This window comes from Podarcis muralis, chromosome 4 (genome assembly GCF_964188315.1).
Source record: "Podarcis muralis chromosome 4, rPodMur119.hap1.1, whole genome shotgun sequence".
NCBI classification, from domain to species: domain Eukaryota; kingdom Metazoa; phylum Chordata; class Lepidosauria; order Squamata; family Lacertidae; genus Podarcis; species Podarcis muralis.
This window is the reverse complement of record NC_135658.1, coordinates 24,791,910-24,815,559: the sequence shown is the minus strand read 5'-3', so window position 1 is coordinate 24,815,559 and position 23,650 is coordinate 24,791,910. Positions and strand designations below refer to the sequence as shown.

General features: G+C 39.0%; 1 protein-coding gene across 3 annotated transcripts in view; it reads right to left on the bottom strand.

Moving 5' to 3' along the window:
- Positions 1 to 23,650, bottom strand: part of IFT88 (intraflagellar transport 88) — a 33,307-nt gene that overhangs the window by 3,108 nt on the left and 6,549 nt on the right. For all 3 annotated transcript variants that reach the window (XM_077927073.1, XM_028726290.2, XM_028726291.2), the window contains 16 exons: positions 22,628 to 22,718; positions 21,802 to 21,906; positions 21,199 to 21,301; positions 20,249 to 20,363; positions 19,385 to 19,616; positions 18,675 to 18,745; positions 18,088 to 18,174; positions 16,428 to 16,527; positions 11,726 to 11,812; positions 9,900 to 10,086; positions 9,319 to 9,427; positions 8,960 to 9,110; positions 7,306 to 7,421; positions 6,128 to 6,180; positions 4,129 to 4,194; positions 2,426 to 2,532 (listed from right to left, as the gene is read on the bottom strand). In XM_077927073.1, coding sequence (XP_077783199.1) covers positions 2,426 to 2,532; positions 4,129 to 4,194; positions 6,128 to 6,180; positions 7,306 to 7,421; positions 8,960 to 9,110; positions 9,319 to 9,427; positions 9,900 to 10,086; positions 11,726 to 11,812; positions 16,428 to 16,527; positions 18,088 to 18,174; positions 18,675 to 18,745; positions 19,385 to 19,616; positions 20,249 to 20,363; positions 21,199 to 21,301; positions 21,802 to 21,906; positions 22,628 to 22,718 — 1,780 coding nt within the window. The remainder of the gene's footprint in view (positions 1 to 2,425; positions 2,533 to 4,128; positions 4,195 to 6,127; positions 6,181 to 7,305; positions 7,422 to 8,959; positions 9,111 to 9,318; positions 9,428 to 9,899; positions 10,087 to 11,725; positions 11,813 to 16,427; positions 16,528 to 18,087; positions 18,175 to 18,674; positions 18,746 to 19,384; positions 19,617 to 20,248; positions 20,364 to 21,198; positions 21,302 to 21,801; positions 21,907 to 22,627; positions 22,719 to 23,650) is intronic.

Sequence of the window (23,650 nt, the reverse complement as noted above, 5' to 3'; positions counted from 1 at the left end):
AATCATCAATGACAGAGTTGATGTTTCAGGTCCTAACACTCTACTATTTATGCAGGATCTATTCACTGAACACAGTCATCACTGAACACAGCAGCCACCAAGTGACGAACATACATATGTGAATCAACTTTATTCCGAAGCAAATCCAAGAAATCAGTAAGATTGCACTTCTAGTTGCCAAGTACATTTACTTCTAGATATAATAAAAATTGCAGTGAAGTGGACTTGGCATGTTGTCACTGAACGGCATAATTAAAACACGGTGTTAAAAGTTGCACGTAATAAAAATATTGAACCTAACAATGCTCGCATAGACTTGGAAGGTTCAGCAAAGGGATTTCAATAAAATATATGCTATTTTAGATCAGGTTCATATAAAACAGATGACGAAAAATGCCTTATGTTACAGTTGGAAGGTTCAGCTGAAAAAATAGTGAGGATATTCTTCAACAGCACTTCAAGAAAACGTCTGCATATTAAAATCTTGTAAATCCAAAATTATTTTATTATTGCAAACTTGTAGGGAACACATTAAAAAAATTGCCACCCTCCAAGTTTTATGTTTCTAATATACTTGGCACTGAATTTAAAAACATTAATTTATTTGTTGGAAAATGTAAATTCTAAAATGAAAACCGTTAAATATTTATTGGGAAAGTGCACTTTCTTGGAATGAGGAAGGCAGTAAGATTTTTTCCAGCTGCATAAATTTTATAATCACGAATTTTGCTCAAGAAGCACTTTTGAATGTCACGACTGATTGGGATTTTAATTATAAATCCCACTTTTCACAATATGGATTTTGTCAATTGCGCAAAAAGCAACATTTGAATTTGCAATCAACAGGTGCATGGATCCAAGGTTAACCTTTAATTGCTAGCTTGAAAAACAAATCTCACCCCAGCGCCAGTGCATATTTTGCAAAAAAAAAGATTTGTGGGTATGCATTCATCTAAAATCACAGAATATGTGGTGTTTAAAAAGCTGTTCCTCAGCAACTTCTTGTAAAGAAACTGCTAGGTCAGCTTGATGTAGGAAGCATAAAAACAGGCAGGAAAATTTACTTTGGCTTTAAGGTCTCTTAGGTCATGAACTTGTAGACAGATGGAAATACCTTTGACTAAATACATGAACAAGTCTACAAAATTTGTGCAGGTGCACAGACTATTAAGTTAATGTTTTCAACTAAAACTATCATACTAAAGCAACAGTTCTGAATGTATGATCCACGCTATCGTAGAAAGGCATTAGCAGTATTCAAGAGATATAGTAGAACCTCTTCCTTAATCCTTCTAAGGTACTGAGCAGCAGGGCAGTGTGAGGTACTGCCAAAAGACTTTACAGCCAAAGCCTACACCTAGTGAGCGAGATCCTTTTGTTGTTTATCAATAACCTGTGTGTGGCTTATTATTTTCAGGGCTCCACCTCCCTCCCCTTTAACAAGTAGCACTTAAGACTGAAAATACAGATACAGAACAAAACGTGAAATCTGCAGAAACACAACAGCTTGTAAAATAAAACACACAGAAAAAAATAGCTACAAGATATTCTGGAAGGCCTAGGCAAATAAAAAGGAAAGGAATCAAACTTTGTCAGGTGAGGTACTCTGGGGGAGGGCATTCCATTATGAAAACCTGCAGCGATGCATTTTCCCTGAAGATTTATCAGCCACTCAGAAAAACGAAACAAACAAACAAAAAGTCAGTTTAACTAGTTTTGCATATGAATTGATCTGAGTTTCCAATGGTTGAGAGACAGGGACTGGCCCAAGTGAGTTTAATGGCAAGTGGGGATTTGAACCCTGGTTTCCCAAGTCCTGGTCTGACACTCTAACCACTGCACCACCCTGGCTCTCACATTAAGTATTGCCATTCCTGGCACACTGTATATTGGCTGGTCCTTTTTGTATGCAACTGTTATGGGAGTGGACAATGGGTGACTTACGACAGATGCAGGTCAGTTTGCGTCACAACATAGATGCTGGCAGGCTTATTTTTAATTCCAATGTATGTTTCTATTGAGCAAAGATAGATCACTGATCACAGCCTCAGGTAGTCCAGCAAGCGCAGTAAGATGTAGACAATAACTCTGTTCTAAATATTATATTAAGAATTGTCTTTGAAGTGAAATTTTGGTTTGACAGTCCTAGACAGACTAATTGCAATCACAAACCTCTAAAAGTTGATACTTTACCACCCGCTTCTTAATTTCCATTGAGGACAGAAAACAGCTGCTTGTTTAGAAGCATAACAAGTAGCTTTAGAAAGCAAGATACCAAGATTTCTGCAGGTCTTGTGAGCAACATTTGCAATAAAGGAAGAATCAGCCACACCTCAGCTCCTTATACACATTGCAATTTAAGAGCACTTTCTTTACAAATCTTTGAGAAACAGTGAAATTTAGTTGTTTAACTGACCCAACATACCTGTTCCCTGATTTCTTTCAGTTTTTCCACTCTCTTAAGCTTTGTTGCATACTCTTGGATTTCTTTCAAGCCCATGTCTGTGCAGAGTCGGACCAAAAAGCGTAAACCTAGTGGTATAAAAGTCATACCATTAGTTGCCATTATTGGACTTAAAAGCAGCTGAAAAAATAAGCAGAGCACAGAGCCTAGCAACAATGACCGCAATCCAACTGCAATTAAGCCCAGTGATTTCAATGGATTAAGTAGTTTCACTGTGTTGAATTGTGACCACTGTATTTATTGAGTGGCAATATGATTTAGCAAACATGACAGCAGTGCAGTAAAAAAGAGCTATTTTTCTGCTCCAGTGTCTAGTAATGAAGCTGTGAAAAGAAATGCATTTAAAGAAAAACAAGCTGGGATTTTGTAAAAATACTTTCCTATATGCAGAATGGTAATACGATAATAAGTTACAGGCCCATCGTTAGATATGGAGGTGGGCAGAAGGCCAGGGTGGCAGTTGTAACCCAAAGAAAACAACAAGACAGTCTAATATGTTGAAAAGTAATTTATTAGATCGGTTTTTTAAAAAAATTAATGGGCTAACCCTGTTAGTTTGTGGTAGCAAAAGCGACAACAAGCCTTGTGACACCTTAGAATTGAACTTATTTATTCTAGCATAAGCTTTTGTGGCCAGATGCATTTTTTCATCAGATGCATGAAAAAGATGTACGTAATTTTCCACTGCGTTTGAACTCACCGATTAGATGAGTTGATGGGATGATGGGAGCAAGCAATGGCTAGAATGCTACCTACAATGCTGAACACTGAGGAAGGAGCATTGAATATATCCAAGGGGGCCAGGGCCAATGGCTCTTTGTACGCAGAATACTGAACATCTTTAATGAGCATACTGAAAGTTAGTTGTTCATAAACTGAATTTACTTACTATTCATACACGTCAGGAATATCAGCACCTGTTGATCTGCACAAGCCATTTGTTGAAGTCCCATGTGTGTATCCAACCAATGCCATCTGCACTGTGCCAACGCATATATCCAATGATTTTTATGCAAATGGGACTTCCAGATTTCAACATGAGAGATCCAGAGAAGATCCTTTCTCCACATCTTTCCTCTTTACCCCAAAGCAGGAAATTCTCAGATGGAGAGGCTCCCTCTGTTTAAAGAGCCCTGGGAAGCCTGTTCGTGCAGGAGCTATGCGCTAACCACAGAGCCATTTGAGGTCATGACTGGTGGCTGTAGGCTTATTTTGAGAAGCAACATAAATGGCATTGACCTGCCACAAATGGATCATGATTATCACTGTGTTAGGGCAAGTATTGATACTTTACACATGGGTAGCCAACATGGTGCCCTCCAGATGTTGTATGTAGACGAAGACTGCATACACACCATGCGTTTCAAACATATCCCTCCCCCCATCCAAAGATTCCTGGGCACTGTAGTTTGTTAAGGTTGCTGGGAATTGCAGCTATATTAGGAGTAAACTACCATTCCCAAGATCCTTCTTTTGGAGAGGGGGGCAGTGCTTTAAATGTATGCTGTGTACACAGTCTTCAGCTCCCCAGTCAGTAGGTCAGGGATGGTGGGAGTTGAAATCCACAGCATCTGGAGGCCATGCTATTGGCTCCCCTTGCCTTGAGACTATCCAATATAAAAAGTGAGCTTAGGATAAAAGGTGCATCATATCAAACCACTTACATTCCGCGTTTTCAGGAAACTTTCTGTGAATCGCCTTGTAGGTATCAAGAGCTTTTTGGTAGTTACCTGTTAGTGATATAAAACACACAGAGACACTACCATGAGACAGGGCCAAAACTAGGTTTTCTGTCACCCGGGTCAAAGACATTTTGTAGTCATTTTAGGTTCTGTGTAAGGTGAAGAAATGCTTTTTGCAAGTCTAAAGTAGAAAGTGCCCTTCCATTACATTCCTAATGCAGCTGGGCTGACCAGAGCTTGCCAGGGAACTGCCTCTGGCAGGAAAAATGCTCACACACCCCTTACTTTCCTGTGTGTAGATCATGTATAGTCTGTAAAATGACTCAGCCTTAGCTATTTAAACACATTTAAAGTTCTGAAGGGATCATAGAATCGTACAGCTGGAAGGGACCCTAAGGATCATCTAGTCCAACTGATTCTCTTCCTCAGCTTTCCGCCCCACCCTCCTTCCCTCCAAAATTTATTTCTCACACAGTAGCAAACCTACAGGTGATCCTATCTTCTTCATTGGGGAGAGCCACGCAGCTTCTCCAGATTTTCCAACTCTCCTTCTCCCTGCATCACATTGTAAATAAGCCTTCTTCAGCTTCATGGGGGAAGGGGAAGGACGGAGCTTGTGGCTGCTGTTCACTTTTTCATCTTTCTCTCCGTCTGAAGCCCAGACATGCTAGGAGGCTGGGAGCCTCAATGGCATCCCTCTGGAGGCTTCACCCAGGGCAGAAACCCTGGCTAGACCCCCAGCTACACCTCTGCATGAGAAACAGAGGTTCTCCAGCATCCCTTAGCTTGGGCAAGGGGTGGATTGGCTTGCAGGGCTGAGGAAGAGAGAGTCTAATTCTTTCCCATCACAGTGTTCCCCCAACTTAAAAAAAGCAGATTTAGGGGAGCACAACCAGTTTGCCCACGCTGGGCTCTGAGCCGAGAGGGCTCTGCAGGGGTGCCACAACAATGACGAACAATGGAAGATGAGAGATGGGGATTTTGGCACTGCTAAAATTTTAAAGGCCAAAGTCTGTCACTGCTTAAAACTGTCTGATCTGCCAAAGCTGTTATTAGCTGCAGAACGGGAAAATGTGGGTACCCGTCTTCCTCATGCTCTGCAGTTTAGAGTAGCTCTGGAAGGACAATTTATTTCAGGAAATTGTATGGGGAGGAAAGGGTTAAACACCACAGCATTGCAACTTTAATCCATATCCTACCCCTATCATGGCTGATTTTAACTAAAGAAAAAATATGTCAAGAGATCAAAGATTTCCTACATCTCAACTGCATTTTGGTCATTTCAGAATTCAAATTCAAATGATAGTCAAACATATCATTTTTGTTGTTACCCATTTGTAAAAAATAATAATACAAGAATGCTGTCCCTCCCCATTACAGGGTTAGTATTATTCAGGCAACAGGGTCCCTGACAGTACCACAGCTATTGAGGAAAGACCGAACCCACTGTCCTGAAAAACATGTGGAAAATGAGATCACAGGTTGTATACAACCAAGCCGTCCCATTAGCACAAGGACTTGCAGCTGTGCAACAGGACATCCTCTCCCGCTTCCTCTTCCTGTTTGCACCCCCTATCTGCTCTGGAGGGTTGGAGAACCCCCCCCCCCCACAAAAATGTATTGGGGGTGCACGGGGAGAGGAAATCCCATTGCACAGGCTGAAGTCCTTGTGTTAACGGGTCAACTTTGCTGAATACAATCCCTGACGTTTAATAATCTACTTTACAAATAGTCCAAACATTATAGCACACTCTAAGCATTCAAATGCAAAATAAAAACACGTAATGAAACCAGTTAGATATTAAGGCTGCAATCGTATACATATTTATCAGGGAGCAGGTCCCACTGATCTTATCTCTGAGTAAATGTGTGTAAGATCAGGATGAAAAAAAGACCCTCCCAATTGCCTGCAATGGTTAAACACTGTGAAACAGTGAAATATGATTATCAAAGTCAACATGAGATACGAAAGGAGACTTACCACTTCTTCTGAAGCAGCTTGCAACCATCAATTGCCACTTCACCTGAGTTGGTCTGCAGGTAAATATGCCAAAGTGTTACTCATAAAATGTTTCAATGTTTTTAAGGTATAATTATTTTTCTACATGGGTTTTTTTTTTGGTACTGTTTTGCTATTTAGTTTGCTGCCTTGAGCTCCCTTGGGAAGAGTGGCAAGATATTAATTAAATAAATGCATCTTTGCTCTAAAAATTAAGGGTATAAAGGAAATTCTTCACCAAGTGAATTTTACCCAAATGAATCCTTGCTTGGATTCCAGCATGAGGGTGAAATATGGTATTCATTGGGATTAAGTTACCGTGCCAGTTTTTAATCTGGCAAGGACGTTGTTGAAGATTGTACAGTATGCTTAGTAGATGGAGCCCAACATTTTTCCTTTTCACTTATAAGATATTGTCCCAGCCAACGTTAAGCACACTGAAGTTCCAACTATTTCAGCTGGTGAGAATTAAACGCATTTACGGGAATTTTTAAAAATAAAATAAGGAGGCTGCTGCAGGATAAGTTAGAACGTTGATCAATGTTGCTCAATATTGGTTTATGTATGAGCTGCAGCAAATCCCAGGCCCAATAGCTTTTTTATACCTAGTATATTGTCCTCACTAAACATTTCTTGATTTACAATTATCAAAGCAATTAATTTGTCTTTGGGAGGGTGGGTATGAGAGATGCTGGGGAGGAGACACGATGGTTGAAGCATCTCTGTAGCTCTCTGTGATTCCTGTTGCTGTTCTTATGTGGCTTGCAGCAAACACTGGAAATAAATCTAAACTTTCTCATATAGCAAACATCTTTGGGTAGGCTAGGATTGTTAAAGGATGTTGCCTCCTGTTTCTTATGAATGCAGTCCTAGGAAAACACTCATCCAGAGTAATCAAACCTTCTGATCACATGAAGACCACCTAAGTAGATGCATTTGCTCAGTGCTGCGTTTCTGCTTAAGCTGAGGTCTTAGAATTCCTTCCTTTAAAACTCCAAACAAATTACTCCATAATTTACATGTAGCATAATACATAAATATATATCAATGTGCTTCCCCTGTGTCCAATATAAGTGTACTGCAGAAAGTCCCCTTACAAATGATACTGGTCTAAACACTCAACAACAACAAAAATAACATCATCATGAATGGTTGCTTACTGAATAAGTGCTGCTCTTTCAAAGTAGTGAATGGCTTTTTCACAAAATTGTGTGTCAATGTAATAGGCTCCAAGCCATTCAATGACCTCAATGTTTGAAGGGAAATACCGATAGGACTGACAAAATAAAGAAGGTGGAAGAAATACAACATTAGTGATAAACAACATATTTATTCTGCTTTTGGAATATCTTACTCATTTATGTGTTTAATCCTCCAGATGTTGAAAACATGTAATTTATGAATGAGAGCAGTGTGCTAATACACTAACTAATCCCTAAAGAAAATGTGGCAGGTTTTGCAAATAGCAAAAAGACATTTTAGAAAACGTTGCTGAGGTAAGTTTCTGCGTGTCCTATTTTCAAACATTTTTATTTTGTGAAATGAAAGATACACTCCACAAAGTACCTTCATTTTCTTATATAATTTATTTTTTTCATTTACATGACCATTTTGAAAAAAAAGCTGTATTCAGGATAGGTTTCCTGCCAATCTGTTGGAGGAGTGTATTTTATATTTTGAAAGGTAAAATTGGCAATTGAAAAATATTTTTAGTTGTCTTGACTTAAAAAACAACAACAATAATTAAACTACATCTACAATGCAATCCTATGCACTTCTACATGGTAAAAACATCCCAGTATGCTCTGCAGAGCTTACTACCCTAGTGTGTTTAGGACTGCTGCCCTAAAAGCTAAAATATCAGATCAAATCCATTCTTGTTATGATTTTTTAAAAATAATAATAATACAGAACGTGCTGCTCCCTGTGCAAGCAAAAAACAACAACAAAGCTATAGGCCGCTGCCAGGAGCAAAAACAGAATGAGAATGGTGATTCAAAGGGCCACTGTGTGGTTAAAAGAAAGAAGGAAGTTTTTAGGGAAATACGGAAGTTTTATTTGATGCTGCAGGAGGAAAGCTTTAGTTGATGCTGCAACTAAAAGCAAGGAATGAAAAAGAGAGCCATTGTTTGAATATTGCAGCTCATATAGGAAACTATATCTAATTCTCTTTCATTCATATATATGTATCTCATATATGTATCCAAAAAAATACAGTCAAACCTCGGTTCTTCAACAGCTCATTTCGGCTCCCGGACGCCAAAAACCTGGATGTAAATGTTCCAGTTTTTCGGAACCTGAACGTCCAACGCAGCTTCCGCTTGAGTGCAAGAAGCTCTTGCAACCAATCGGAAGCCGTACCTCGGTTGTTAAATGTTTCAGAAGTCAAACAGTCTTCCGGAACGAATTACATTCGACAACCGAGGTTTGAGTGTATTGTGAAAACAGATACTTCTCCTCCTGAATTACATCCCCGACAAAATTCTCTGATTTTCCCATACCACTGAAGCCCCCTGTACCCCACCCTACACATTTACAGAGGGGACTGTAGCATGTTGGGAGAGGGAAGTTGTAAGAGCTCTGCTATTTATTGTTCTCTGACTCCAACCCAGAGGCAATGGGCTGGATTAGTCGTATTGGGACCTATGCCGTATGTATACTTGAATCTGACCATCAAACTAGGTTCAACACTTACATAGCTACTACTTTATATAAAAATGTCTACTATATACAGCTTCCTTTTCAAAGCATCAGCTTAAGCTAGCATGTGTTCCTTTGCATTGTATGCCTATTGTAGAAGGTAAAAGCACATACCTCGTAGTAATATTGAAAAGCCTGAGACTTATCTCCTTCACTGTCATAGAGTTCTCCGAGCTTTGCTAATGCATGTGAGTCCGTTGGAACAACACTGATGAGTTGCATAAGCCACTCAATGGCCTGATTAGGATCCTCCATTAATTCATATCTGAAGTACCACCAGTTAAGGAACTTCTCGCTGTGAGTCTGACGCATGGGAATTTAACTGAAATCCTCACGTAATCATACACTTTACTATTATTTATTTATTAATTCTGTATCTCGCCCTTCCTTCAAAAAGATCTTTATTACATTATAAAGACACACAGAGGATTTAGTGTTTCATATGCTTGATTCTATAATTGTTGAAAAGATACATGCTTGCTATTTGGAAGAGAACCTGGGCACTGTTTCGAAGGATAGCGTGAAGCTTCAGAAAAGAATCCAATGACTCATCTAACCTGTTCAGCTTTTTATACGTTAAACCTAAAAACAAAGGTCATCTAAATGGGAAGATTCAAATCTCATTGACTCATACGATGAAGAAGCAGAAATTTAAGAACATGTTCATTATGGAAAATGAAATAAGGGAGCAATCCTATTTACAAGAAGCTGGCGTAAAGGCACATTAGTTAAACAACAATACATAAACATTAAAAAAGAAGGGGCACTTCTGGTGTCCCCTCACCCCAGTTAAAAGCACAACAATATGTCAGTGATGAAAGAGATAAGAAAACTTGCTCAGACAGAAACTCTGTCTCAGCATTGGTGTGGACAGCAGATTCGAAAGAGAGACAATTACAATTATATCACACTCTACTATTTCGTTAGTTAATACAGCTTTAATCAGAAGGATATAATAAAGCTCAAAAGTAGTCCCTCAATCCCTTCTAAAAAGGATACATATAATAACCAGAATGTCAAGCACAAAATTTATCATAAAGTATATTAGACTTACCAATGTTATAAAGGGCTTCCGTGCACGAAGAATCATTTCTTAGAGATTCCTTATAGAACTCTGCTGCCTTCTCATAGTCTCCATTTGCAAAGATCGTATTTCCTTTATTTGTGAGAGCAGATGGGTTGTATCTATCAGAATTTACTGCTAAATCTGCATAGTGGCTTGCCTGTGTAAATTCATTTTCCTGAATTAAACACAATACAAATTAAGCAGTTGCCATTTTGCATCCTCAATACTTTGCTGGCACAAGCAGTACATTAATCAAATTAGAGATGGGAGAGATTCTGTTTCTGAAATTTCATTAAAAATGTATCATTCCATTCCATTTAATATTAAAGAAGAAGAAGAAGAGTTTGGATTTGATATCCCGCCTTTCACTCCCCTTAAGGAGTCTCAAAGCAGCTAACATTCTCCTTTCCCTTCCTCCCCCACAACAAACACTCTGTGAGGTGAGTGGGGCTGAGAGACTTCAGAGAAGTGTGACTGGCCCAAGGTCACCCAGCAGCTGCATGTGGAGGAGCTGAGACGCGAACCTGGTTCCCCAGATTACGAAACTACCGGTCTTAACCACTACACCACACTGGCTCTCGTAAAATAAGCTTAACATCAGCTTTCCAAATATCCTTCTATCATTTAGCAAATTTTGGGAAAGGGACTTTAGTAGTTTTTCTCTTCCTTTATGTCTCAAGGTTCTTGATGTCAATAACCAAATCTAGGAAGTCCAAACAAAGAGCTATTGTTCAGGGTATATGCTCCAATCCAGCATCCATGACTCCATGGGCAATGTCCTAAACTACACAAGCCACCCAAGATGTGACGTGTTATCTGCATTATCATTTCTTAGGGTGGGTTGTGGGAAGTGGCGGAGCTAGGGGCTTTGGCACCTGGAGCGGGGGAGAGTGGCATGTCGCCCCCACTGGCATCCCAATGGGGGTGCCACCCGTGCGCGAGTGTCACAATGGCAGCACCCGTGGCGATGTCACCCCCCTCAGGGATGGAACCCGGGGTGGACCACCCCCTGCCCCCCTTCCTACGCCACTGGATGTGAGAGAGGGAAAAGCAGGCACTGGCTCGTGTCTTCCCTTGTCCTCTACTGCTCTTATCATACACAATTAGTCTGATGAGTTTCAACAATGCACTGATCACATCTTGGGCAGGCAGGCAGGCAATATTAAAATAATATTCTCTGCCTTTTCCATTTTCAACCTACTTCTGGCATCTGAATAGGTCTGTCATGTCATGACAACTGCCATAACACCACAGTGCACTTTAAAGATCACAATGAACTCATTATTCTTGTTTTTACAGAGAGGTCTATGTCACTGCGACAGGATTGTCATGGACATTTGTGGGCTGCATTAAGTGAAATCAAGTTCTTGAAGAGTTTTTATTCAGTTAATGCAGACTGAGCTTCTCAAAATGTGCAGTGTTGGTATTAGAATAAAATATCCAAGTGTTAGAACATTAAGGGTTGTATCCAATGAATGTATTCCATCAACACAAGGGCTTCTACCTTCACAATGGAACTTCCTTCCTCTCCTCTCTTGCAGTAAATCTGTTCTGGGGTTTTCCCCAAATTTCCAGAGCAGAAGGGCTTTTTTTGAGTGAGGGAATGGAGGAAAGAAAGTCCCATAATAAACAATTAAAATGAAGCTGAGTTGGCAGTTTTAATATTCTAATTCAAATAAATGTGTTCAACAATTATCTTCGAAACTACTACTAATTGAATTTAAGACAAAATATATTAAATCCAAAGGGGCCACATACTCTCAGTCTTGGATTAAGTAAATTAACTGAAATACACCCACCACGCATTCACTCACCAAGAAATAAAGAAACGAAAGGTTCGTTGCAGCTGCACTTTTAACTCTGCTATCTTTTTTTTCGAACATCTTTAAAGTCTCCACAGCCTAGAAGCAAGTAATAATAAAGTGACTCACGTTGTTAAACCATTCAAACAAACTGGGGTTGATGCACTTTTTCTGTAGTGAGAAGCAATGCAAAATAAACACTTAGGCTAGGATATAGTGTCTATCTGTCAGTGTAACATCATAAAGTATGATAGGATGTGTCATGTTTAAGATCACAGAATAAAATACATTTGATAGCAATCAGAAACTCATTAATATTCAAGATGCTCCAATAAAATCAAAAGCGACTTTCCCCCAAGTAAATGCATTTAGAGGCCTATATACTGCAGTCAAGCCCTCTTTCCTGAAGTTCAGTGGAAGAAGGGGCAAGGAATAGATTTCTGAGTAAACTTGCATAACTATGCACTGGAAATTTTACGTCCCAGAATGATCTGAGGAAAGCCATGTAAGTTCAGCAGCTATAAAACAGATCTACAATATGTCTCAAGATAAGGAGCACTGAGATCTTTAACAATGAATAGCTTTAGGCATTATTGCATTTTTATTTTATGTTGTTTTAACCAAATCAAATCAAATCTTTATTATTATGGTCAATGACCAGTCTTAAGAAACCAGGATAAGTACATTTTTATTCTGGATTCACACGGTATTTTTCCATCCTGATTTATATTTTTAATAAATAAATTTGTAGACATCACTGAATCATTAATTTAAAACAAATTAATTTGTTGTATGCATTTTGTATTACAAATGCAAGGTTCTTGAAGTGATTTGTTTTCAAAATAATTGCTGGATTTTAATGACGCCAGCTCATGGCTGCATTTTTGGCACCCTGATCCTAAGTGGGGGAATTTGTGGGCAGCAGAAACAGAGAATGTCACTACAGTGTGGATGTAACTAGGGACGTCAGAGAATTCTGATGGAAATGGGAGTGAAAATTGTTGATGTTTGCTTATTCATGTCTGAAAAAGAAATCAATCTTGCACATATGATCAGTATTTGCTGCTGTTGTTTTTTAGTCTGCAAATAATATGTAATTGATCACTTCTTTTCCAATTGCATTGTGGAATTGCACAATAGAGTGGAATAACATGATTAGGTAATTAATTATGTAAAATTCTGCCACAGCAGACAGACATATAATGCTGTTCTTGCAGGTGCTTAATTTTGCTAAATTTAACAAGAACCGAGAGCTGTGCATACCAGCTTTCTAGTGCTTTAGAGCACATCTCTACTTTTAAAAAAACAACAACAAGCTGCTCAGCAATAACTCTTTTCCTTCCTCTTCAGCAAAGTTTCCTCTACTTTCTACTATGTGGAGAAAGAATATAGTACTATTGGATTTGGATTTACACTAGGTACAAGTATTCTTAACAAAGTGCTTTGCTTTTAAACATTTAGAACTTAAATTATGTTGGTGCATGGAGCAGGAATTAAAATAAATGCAATTCATTGCTTTTTAAGAGAAGGTTCCAAAATTTCCTGAAAAAATGTAGATCATAATCATATCAGCCGCCACCGCATTTTTGCTTTGGAAAGTTATACTTCTTTCAGTTTCAATTTAACTCATTTTTCCCCTACAATATAAAAATACTTGTTACAATTCACCAGGCTCCGTTTTCTCCTACACAGAAGTTTATGGAGCACAGAAATTCAGTTACTTACTATAAAGTGAATGTACCTTAAAGCAGCAAGCCAATAATTTAAGTATATTTTAGGTTTACAGTTTCCAGCACAAAGTGCATTACTGTCTTAATTTATGAGGTGCAAAAGAGGGCATATGCAAAACACATGGGGCTAGCTCAAGTTTATTGCTCCCCAGCAAACCACTTAGGAAGTCCATACTTCTACTATAGCAGAACACTTTTCTCATTACAATGAATTATCTAAAGAAACCATTAATTTCAGAGGTGCGGGGGGAAAGCATTTCAGATGTGCGTGACTTATGCTTAGGTTTTATGGAAGCTCTCAACCATAGGTTTTTGTTTATCGCTATGAATATCTGGCTATAATCCTAAACACACCTATCCAAATCAATTCTGTTATAGTCACAAGACTTGTGTCCAAATAATGGGAATAAGGACTTGAGTATAAAACCGTTGTTAAAACATTTTAGGTAATCATAACAAGTCAGTATAGTAAGTATAGTGCAGGAGTTAGCATACTAAGTAAAGTCCAATCATCAGTAAGTCACTCTATCTAAATTTCTCAATAAGATGCAAGAACATGGGAAATTGAGCAAAACAGTCATACACTGAGACAGACCATTGGTCCATTTAACTCAGTATTATCTACCCAAGTCAGCAACAGTTCTCCAGGGGTTGAGACAGAGACTTTACCCAGTCCTACCTGGAAATGCCAGTGATTTCAACCTGTTCCACCACTTAGCTACAAACCTTCCCTTCTAAATAACACATTATCTTGCAAAGTGAATGCTGCTTGCTAGAAATACTATCCATTTATTATATTTTATTTCAAACTGGTTGATACCAGGGCTTACCCCTGATCAGTAATCATCGTTTTCCTTCCATTGCCCTCATCTGGACGTAATTCTAAGCTAGAGTGTAGCACTAACTCATTATTATGCCGGAATACAGCCAGTAGTGTGATGAAAAGTATTTTCCTACAGATGTTCTTGATTTATAGGAAAAACTGTGTGTACACATAGCAAAATAAAAAATGTGTTATAATTTGCTGTACTTGTCATTTTTCTATACAGAGGTGTTAAAATTATTAATAAGTATTGTGTTAAATAACCCTGAAGTTAAGTAGAGGTTGCTTTTTATTCTACACCTCCCCTCACTTTTACGGACAATAATTAAACAACCATGTCAGAAATAATTTGAAAGGCAACCCTGGGCCGTGAAGCCAAAAGCCATCAAAGGACAGTTTTTGCATGGTTTCTTCACCTCTGGTGCTCAAGTGGCTTTCTGAAAACCTCCCCAAAGATATAATTTATTTCAGGATAAGAAAATGGGAAAACATCAATAATGAGCAAATGCACTACAGCGTGAGTTGTAGAAGATACACACCTAGATTGCTACCAATAAAGCGACAGAACTAAAACAATGCAGCTACAGTAAAACTATGGCAGTGCGTATGGAACCTTGCCTAACCAAGGACCTGAATTTAATAAGAATTAATAGCGGAAGGAGGATGCGTACAGAGTCTGCAGCAGAAGCACGCTCACAGTGCTTTGTTTTAGATTTATGTTTTAGAAGTGCAGCACAGCCTTTCTCACAGATGCAGCCCAGAGGAAACCACTTCTGTGTGTGTACAGTGCAAGATGGCTGTGCAGAGTGCTGATTGGTTGGAAGCCAGTGACATCAGTAGTCCACCTTCCTTCCCCTCCCTGAAGCAGTTTTTCAAATTTAAAAACAGATTCAGCTCTTTCTAGTGGTATGGCTATGGCTGTACTGTACATTTAATTACTATAAAGTAAATAAATAATAAATGTACATGCAACTTTTTTTTTTAATTTTTGAGCTATTTTAAAGGACATTTGCCAGAATCTACACTTCCATCATGAGTTGCCATACGTCCAGATTTTCTCGGACATTTAACCACTTTCCATCCAGACGCTGTCTCCAATGGCCGAATCCCGGCTATGTCCTGGAAATTCTGGATGTATGGCAACCCTAATAAACATGACTGCTGAATCAACATTCAGTTCCCTGGACAGTTAGGTAGGGAAAGCTGGGCTTGAGCTGCAGGAGAAGAGAATGCAAGGGACAATTCATCTTTACCCAGTCATTAAGTGCTGCCGATTCTTTGAAAGACTGACAAACTACACTAAACCTACGCAAATTTCATCTTGTGATAGGTATTGGTATAGTACCTACCTCTTCATACTTACAGTACCAAACAACATGGGAGAGATAGTACAAAAGAAGGAAAGGAATAATTAAAAGGAAAGGAAAAGTAACATTTTGATAAACATAGAGATAAACTGAGCTGAACACCAATAAATTGAATGTATGAGTGGAAGAGAAACATTTAGGACAGACACATTACACAAACCAATCCTATCAAGAGTTAGCACTTGGGTCAAAGGACCAGTAAATTATAGCTAGTTGATTTGCCCACTATCTCATTGTCAACCACAGTATTCCTATAATATCAGTGTGTAGATGGCACATTTTTATATTTCATTATGGTATCACTTGTTAACAAGGGCAAGAGTGAATACAGCTTGCCCTGGACCTTGCAGTAGTTAGAGGCAAGCTTAGGAGCACAGCAAAAAATTTCCCACTGGCTACCTGGAATAACTGCAAGGATCCGAGTTACAAGAAGGGAGATTCTGACTAAACATCAGGAAGAACCTTCTGACAGTAAGAGCTGTTCGACCATGGAACAGACTCCCATGAGAGGTGGTGGATTCTTCTTCCTTAGAGGTTTTTAAGCAGAGGTTGGATGGCCATCTGTCATGTATGAGATTCCTGCATTGCAGGAGGCTGGACTAGATGACCCTAGGGATCCCTTCTAACTACAATTCTATGATCTCCAAGAAAACAAGTAGTGATTGGTGGCAAATGCCACTGCTTAGAACACAGATTGTCAAGGTGGCTGGGGTAGTCAGACATTTTCAGCCTAATCTGCATTACAGGGTGGTTGTAAGGATAAAATGAGGGGGAAGCTATGTACACCATCATACCTGATTAAAGTCCTTTTGCCTCAAATATGTAATTGCTTTATTGATTTCCAGGTCATTGGCTAACTCCACATACTGAGAAGCTTTTACCATTTCTACACACCTGGAACAGAATAAAAAAAAAAACCACAGAGAAATTCTTGGTTGCAGTGAACCTCTCTAAGTCAAGAAAGCAACTGTACAGTTTTTGCCAAGCATCAGTTACAGGCGAATCCAATATATTGATTTTAGGATCCAAACAAACTACGTGCTTGTTTACAGTTGCAAACAGGCAACAGGGGCTTATTATACTCTTGGTGGTCTATTAACAGGCTAATGCACTGAGTCTATCTTGGGAAGTGAAAAATTCCACAAGCCTGGCTTATAGCGGCCCTGTATGGTGGCTCAGTATTACTATTGCAATACTACTATACTTCAGACTGAGACTGAGAGATAGCTGCTTGCCAAAGGCCAATGAGGACATTTATGGCTGTGGTGCAATTTGAAGCAGGGATTTCCTAGCTCACAGCTCTTATTCTGAGCCACTACCTATAGTACCACTTCTCAGATTAGGATTTACACTCTGGAGGTCTGACAGGCAAGTACTGTATACTATGAATGAACTGTGACTTGTTTCACTGTAACCCTAGGGAGAAAATCACGTGGTTGCTGAATTAAGAGCATAACATTTAAACCTTTAGGAACTGTCACATTTTAAAATGATGAACTGTAATACAAGAAAACAATGAACAGGGTGGTGATACAATGATTACTGCAATCAACACAAGATAATATCACCAAGGCAACTATCTGTAAACAAACAATAAACATCCATATAATTGGCAAAAGTAGTTTTTTCCCCAAATTAGCTTTATCTTAAACAATAGCAAACACAGTAAATAAAGAGTTCACTTGTAATGCAACATATTACAAGCGAACTATTTATTTACTGCATTTGCTGTTTAAGATAAAACTGATTTGGGAAAGAAACTACTTTTGCCATTTTTATGGACATTTATTATTTGTTTACTGGTCACACGCAGTCTGTAGTCCACTGGCAGCAGGAGTTCAATATGGGTATGTCTTTGAGTTAACATCTTACATCAAAAACCTGACAGTACCTAACTATCGAAGGCTTGTCACCAAAGCCAGACTGAATGTCTTCCCCTCTGCAGTGCTGGATGGTAGGTTGAGAGGAGTTCCCTACCAGGACAGACTTTGCTCGTGTGCTCAAGACATCGATTCCATAAATCACATTTTGTTACATTGTGCGAAGTATGAGCAGGCCAGGGCTGAACTGATACTACCCTTGCTGGTGCCTTTCCCGGGAAAGTCAGAGGCTCACTATGTCAGGTTCCTACTGGAAGACCGGACAAAAGCTAGAACGTTGGCAGTGGCAAAGTTTTTATCGGTGGTTGCAAGAACAAATGAGCCCTATATTCCAAACAAAGTGCTTGATTAACCTGGAGGTAGGCTGTATGAACTCTGTATTGATTTGTAATGTTTTGTTGGTCTCTGGACCGTAATAAAGATTGTTGTTGTTATTTGTTTACAGATAGTTGCTTTGGTGAAATGTAATACCAGCAGAAAATGGTATACATAGCTTGGGCCAAACTACTACAGGCTGTAGTTGGTGAACCGCTGATCTGAGAAAGGCAACTCAGCTGAAAAAAATGCCACCTACCAATCATAGCCTACAGCAAATGATGTTTCAATCGCTGGAGCAATTAGTTTAGCAGCCGTCATGATATATTTTTCTGCTGTAGCTTTCCTTTAAAGCATAAGAAATTATTTCAAACAAATATCACAGACATATAGAAGCAGAACACAACACCAAGAGTCTTGTGGCACTTTAAAAACTAATGGTTATATTATGGCATAAGCATTTGTGAACTATATAGAGCACGTCATCAGATGCATTAACAGTAGTAGTGTCTACATCCTATATGGTAACAGTGAACTCATTCTTTGAGTCTGGATCCTTATGTAGACAAAGAAGTACCATCCACACACAAGAGGGACTTGGGGAAAACCATATGTTTGCAGAAGTGTAAAAAATAAAAACAGAAAAGCAAAGCTAAACAAAAAGCTCAAATAGGACTGAACATGGGTACTTGAAGTTACATAGAAAAACAGGGATGGCAAAGGGAAAAAAGGTGGGAGTTCAACATTTGCTTAATCAGTAATCTAGACCAGACCTCTGTTCAGCTGTTCCACACATTCATAGAACACACTGTGATGGTGCAACTTTGAAAGGACTTCAAACTTTACCTTTCACGCTCCATTTGCCGCAAGCTGTCATTTTTAATAGCTTCAATCAGTAGGTTTGTATGTGGATCATCCTAAATGAGGCAAATAAATGTCTATTCACTACACCTACATCAACAGCAGATGAGGATGTATACAAACCCACATACACATATTAGAACAGACTGTAAACTACAGTACATTACATGTCATATTTTCTATCAGAAAAATAATAACTCCCCCCCCCAAAGGGGACAACAAGAGGAAAGAGTTGTTGCTTGTATGCCATGCTTATGGTTTTCTCAGTGGCATCTGGCTGGTCGCTGCTGGTAACATAATGCCGAAAGAACTACAATAGACTGCATTGCAACTATGCAAAAGTTGGAGTTTCTAAACACGTTATCCCTTCCACAGACAAGCAAGAGGCATCATCACAGTTCAGAACTGCAATCCATTCACCCAAAAGCATTCAAACTAGGGCAGTGAGGGTTGTGGCCTGGGGAGGGGAAATTCCCAAAGGGAATAGATGTGCCCCCCTCCTCCAGCTCAAGGGCCTCCACCCCTGCCCTAGACCAACAGCCCTAAGCTAAGCAGCTCACCCCCCCCCCTCAGCATGGCACATGTGGGATTTGAACCAACACTACCACTGGAATATACCAACAAAGAACCCCTGTAATCAACATCTCAAGTTTATTTGCTCTATGAATTGGAGATATAACTTTGCTCCTACTTACTCCTTGTGAAATGTATTTGTCGTCATCATCAATTCCCAGTGGCACTGCAATTAATTTTTGGAAAGCCTTTTTCATTTGTTCTCTGTCTCCAGTAGCAAAATAGCAAAGGATCAAGTTGAAGCCTGCTTTTAGGTTTGGCAATGTGCTCATAATATGCTCAAATGAGCTAATGGCGTCTGTATATTGGCCAGTCTTAATAAATGCAACTCCAATGTTCTGCATTATTTTAATCCTAAATAAGTAAATAATCATTAGAACCTTATCGTACAAGAGTAGATTTAAAAATACTACTAGTAGTTCGGCTTACACTTCAGGTCAAATGCAATGAATGCAATTTAAACAATGTAATCAATATTATAAACAATAAAACAGCAACCAGTCAAGGGCCAAACTAGGCCAAAAACAGCCACGTGTCAGCCCCATTTAACGATAAATAGGGGTGTAGGGTAGGGAGATGATGATTATAATGACAATGGCTCTCATCCATGCGCACATGTTGATGTTAATGCTATTTATTTATTTTATTTGGGTAATAATACATACTAAATTTGTATACTGTTAATGTTAGACACTCCTCCTCTCAACTTTATACATGAACAGGGCAGATAGGTGAATGCACAAGCATGACTGCCTCCATCATGTAAACTTTGGTCCCAAGATAAAATGAAGACAGAAGTTAAATCAATTGAAAACCCATCTACACAGAAACGTCTGAACTAGCCTCCAAAAAATAACAAGAAACCAAGCCTGGTGGACCTCCTTAGGCAATATTTGTTTTTATAACTTATTATAAAGTTTTTTCTAACTGTTTTTATCACATTATTATTTGCAAACAATGTCAAAGTTATTCTCATTGGAACTCACCTCATTTCTTTATGGACACTTGCAATCTGATCTAGTGCCATTCGGTAAAATTTGATAGCTTTTGAATAGTTTCTCTGCTTCAAATAAATATTTGCCATGTTCACCTTCAGCATGCCTATTAAACAATGCACAGAATGAGACACAGATGTATCCCATGACTCTCACAGGATTTTACTCGGGTTACATGCAGAAAATCCATACCTTGGATACAGATGAATCTGCAGCCTTTAAATTACTGGGCAAGGATGAGCAATCTGCTGGCGAAATGATTATGAGATCGCTTGAAATGGGAAACTACTATCGGTGGCAACAAGCAATGGCATAAAAAAAAGTTTGGTTCATTTTCTGCCAAGTTAAGGAGTGTAGTAGCAGGCCTTGGGATAGCATAAATTCTCCTGTTGCCCATTCTCCTTGAGTAAAAAGCAACTTCTTGCCCAGCACAAAACTAGCTTGAATCTACTCTCTTAACCTGGCTTCTATCAAGGGAAAGTGGGGAGAGTGGCAGCGCAGAGGGGAGCATGCAGGCTGGGGTAGGTTTGGACTTGTTTCCAGTACCTTTTCCTGCATGCTTTAACCTAACAGGAAAATCTGAATTGACTCCAAAAGTGCATTTGTGTTTGGAATAAACGTGACTTTGAAAAGAGGGAGGTTGTGAATTTATCAAATTATTTTCGCAGGAAACAAGCTATAGCAGCATAAAGTCATCTTAGCTGAAAGCAACCAGTATTAGGCATCTGTACAGTATTTGTAAGTTTACAAATATATATGACTTCAGATTTCAAACTAATCACAATAACACAATCAGAATTCAGAGTTAGATCAGGAGATGCTGCCGATTCTCACTTCTCACTCGTTTTAATGCAAATTAAAGACACTGACCAAGAGTCCCCATCTCCTAGGATGTACCCAATAACTGATTTGAATGTTTGGGCTTTGTGGATGTAACCTACCTCCATTGACAAACATCTTGTTTTTCACTATGACCTGATAGGTATTTAATGCTTCTGCATACATTTCATTAGCAGAATACTGGCTGGCCAAATTAAAGAGAACCTGAAAGAAAATAAGTGAGAACATTTATATCATATGATAAAAACAACCAACTTTGAATTTCATAATCACAAAAGATGCATCAGTCAGCACCGCAGCAAGAGAGTAGCTGCCCCCTGGAGGAGCCAGAAGCAGCAGCAGCAGCATCATAATGGAACAACAACACCAGCAACTGGCTTCACTATGGAGAAGACAGTATTTCAGGGATGCATTGCCTCCCTCCCTTCCTTCACTAAATCCCCCTAGATCTCAGGTGGCTGGATTAACGTCCTAGAGGCAGGACAATGTACAGTTCTAATTTTAGGCATTTACAAAATTCATCCGAGTGTCAGCATTCACATGTGAATTTCACCATTCTTCACGTTTTAGACATGCACTCTATTTGATAAACAGGAATACTGTTCTTCTTGTATATATTTTTTCCCCTGAACTGTCATTACCTTCCTCAAGTCCTTGAGAAAGGGTAGGACAGAAACTGATCTGCTAAATAGACAAGTACTTACAGTGTAAGTAAGATCTAGGTTGATGTTGGCAGGAGACATAGTTTGTTCACGTTGTCTGACTAAAGCTCTTTCCTTTCTTCCAGCATCTTTTGCCTTTTCAAGAGCCTTAAAGAAACAAATCACATTTCAGTAGCACCTTCTGCCCTTCTTTAGAAAATACTGTATGAAACAATTTATTTTCACTTATACAAACATATTTTTATAGCGTACATAAAGACAATAAGCGGAAGAACAGTAAAAGAACAAGAAACAGCATATTCACATAGAAAGAATGATCAAATTGGAGATATAGTAGAAATTGCAGCTCTCATTGTACTTTCTGGCTAAATTCAATAGTGTTTCTTTAGGGACAAGTACACACACACCAGGGAGCTAGTAAACAATCTACATCTGTCTCTATATAGTTTAGCAACACTAAATAGCCAGGAGAGTTTCCATGGCCTGGGTTCTAAGAATTGCATTTTGAGAACAGAAACACGCTGCATTTCTTCCAGGAGGAAATGTACTGTGTCTGAAATAGACAGGCCAGTGGCCAGTGGTGAAGGGCTAGTCAATTTAAGTGTTTCATGTACAATCCATCACATATAAACATACTTGCATATAAGTCTATCTTAACGCAAGGGAGTCAGTGATTGATGGCTCTGCACAAGTGCACCACCACTGTGTTACCTCTAACAAATGAATGGGCCGATTTGTGTGGCAAATGACTTCCTATGTTATGGGATGTTCACGGAATGCTTCTTTGTGGCAGCCATCTCATATGCTTCAGCTATCAGTATGCCAACTAAGCTGAAAGCAGCAGCTTAAATGAAAGGCTATGACTTACCAACTTTAAGTCTCCACAACTGTGAGCAATGCAGCTTTCTTCAACTAACTCGTTCACTTTTTTTTCCAACTGCTTAATCTTTCCCTCCGGACTAAAGTTAGGGAACACAATGGAATCAAATTATCATGAAGATCCACAAACACCATGACAAAAATTAAACACCATTGGTAATGTGTGCTTTTAAAAAAAACAAACCAACAACTGACTAAGCTGGTGATGGGAGTCTTCTCTGGTGGTACATTTATAGAATACCCTCTTCAAATGTGGGAGTTTGCCTGCTACCATCAAGGGGTTGGATTCAAATGTGTTTTGCATGAGCAGAAAGGCACTTCCACCCATGAAATGTGCCCCTCCTCTAATTCCAGTGATTCTTCCTTCACACTGCAGGACCCTACTCTCCATCCCAAGCCATTCTGGAGGGTCCCCCAATCCTCAAAATCATATTTCAGTGAGAACACCCTGTTCCACGAGAAGAAATCAACTTGCACTTCCCTGGTTCCAACCTACAGATGGAGGGGGGGGGGGGATCACCTGGCACCTGAAAGATTTCTGGTATTGGAATAATTGTTTTATTCTCTCATCTCTGTTCTGACTTGTATTTTAATCTTCCAACTTTTGATGATGCCATTTCTTTTTTAAGTTGCTATTATTCTTGCAATTGCATGCATCAATTTATTGTAGTTTTTTAATAATCTTATAAGCCTCAGGTATACAAAAATAAATAAGATATAAAGACTGATGTGATCCTTAGCAGTGAGCCTTTCCAGTTGCTACAAACTGCTTTATTCCTTACATGAAAAAAGATTTTTTACTTTTACCATGTCACTCTGATTTTGAATAAAAACGGAACCCTTGAGGATAATCATTCAGTTCCCTTCTACAATTAGCTTGGTGCTTAGCCTTTTAACTAAGCCTTGGCCAACAGACTACTTTGCATCTGTTTGCCATGGGAAATATTTTTATAAATGTTGATTTAGATCCTTCGTTTTGTATTGCAGTCATTGTTTAATTCTGCATCATCAG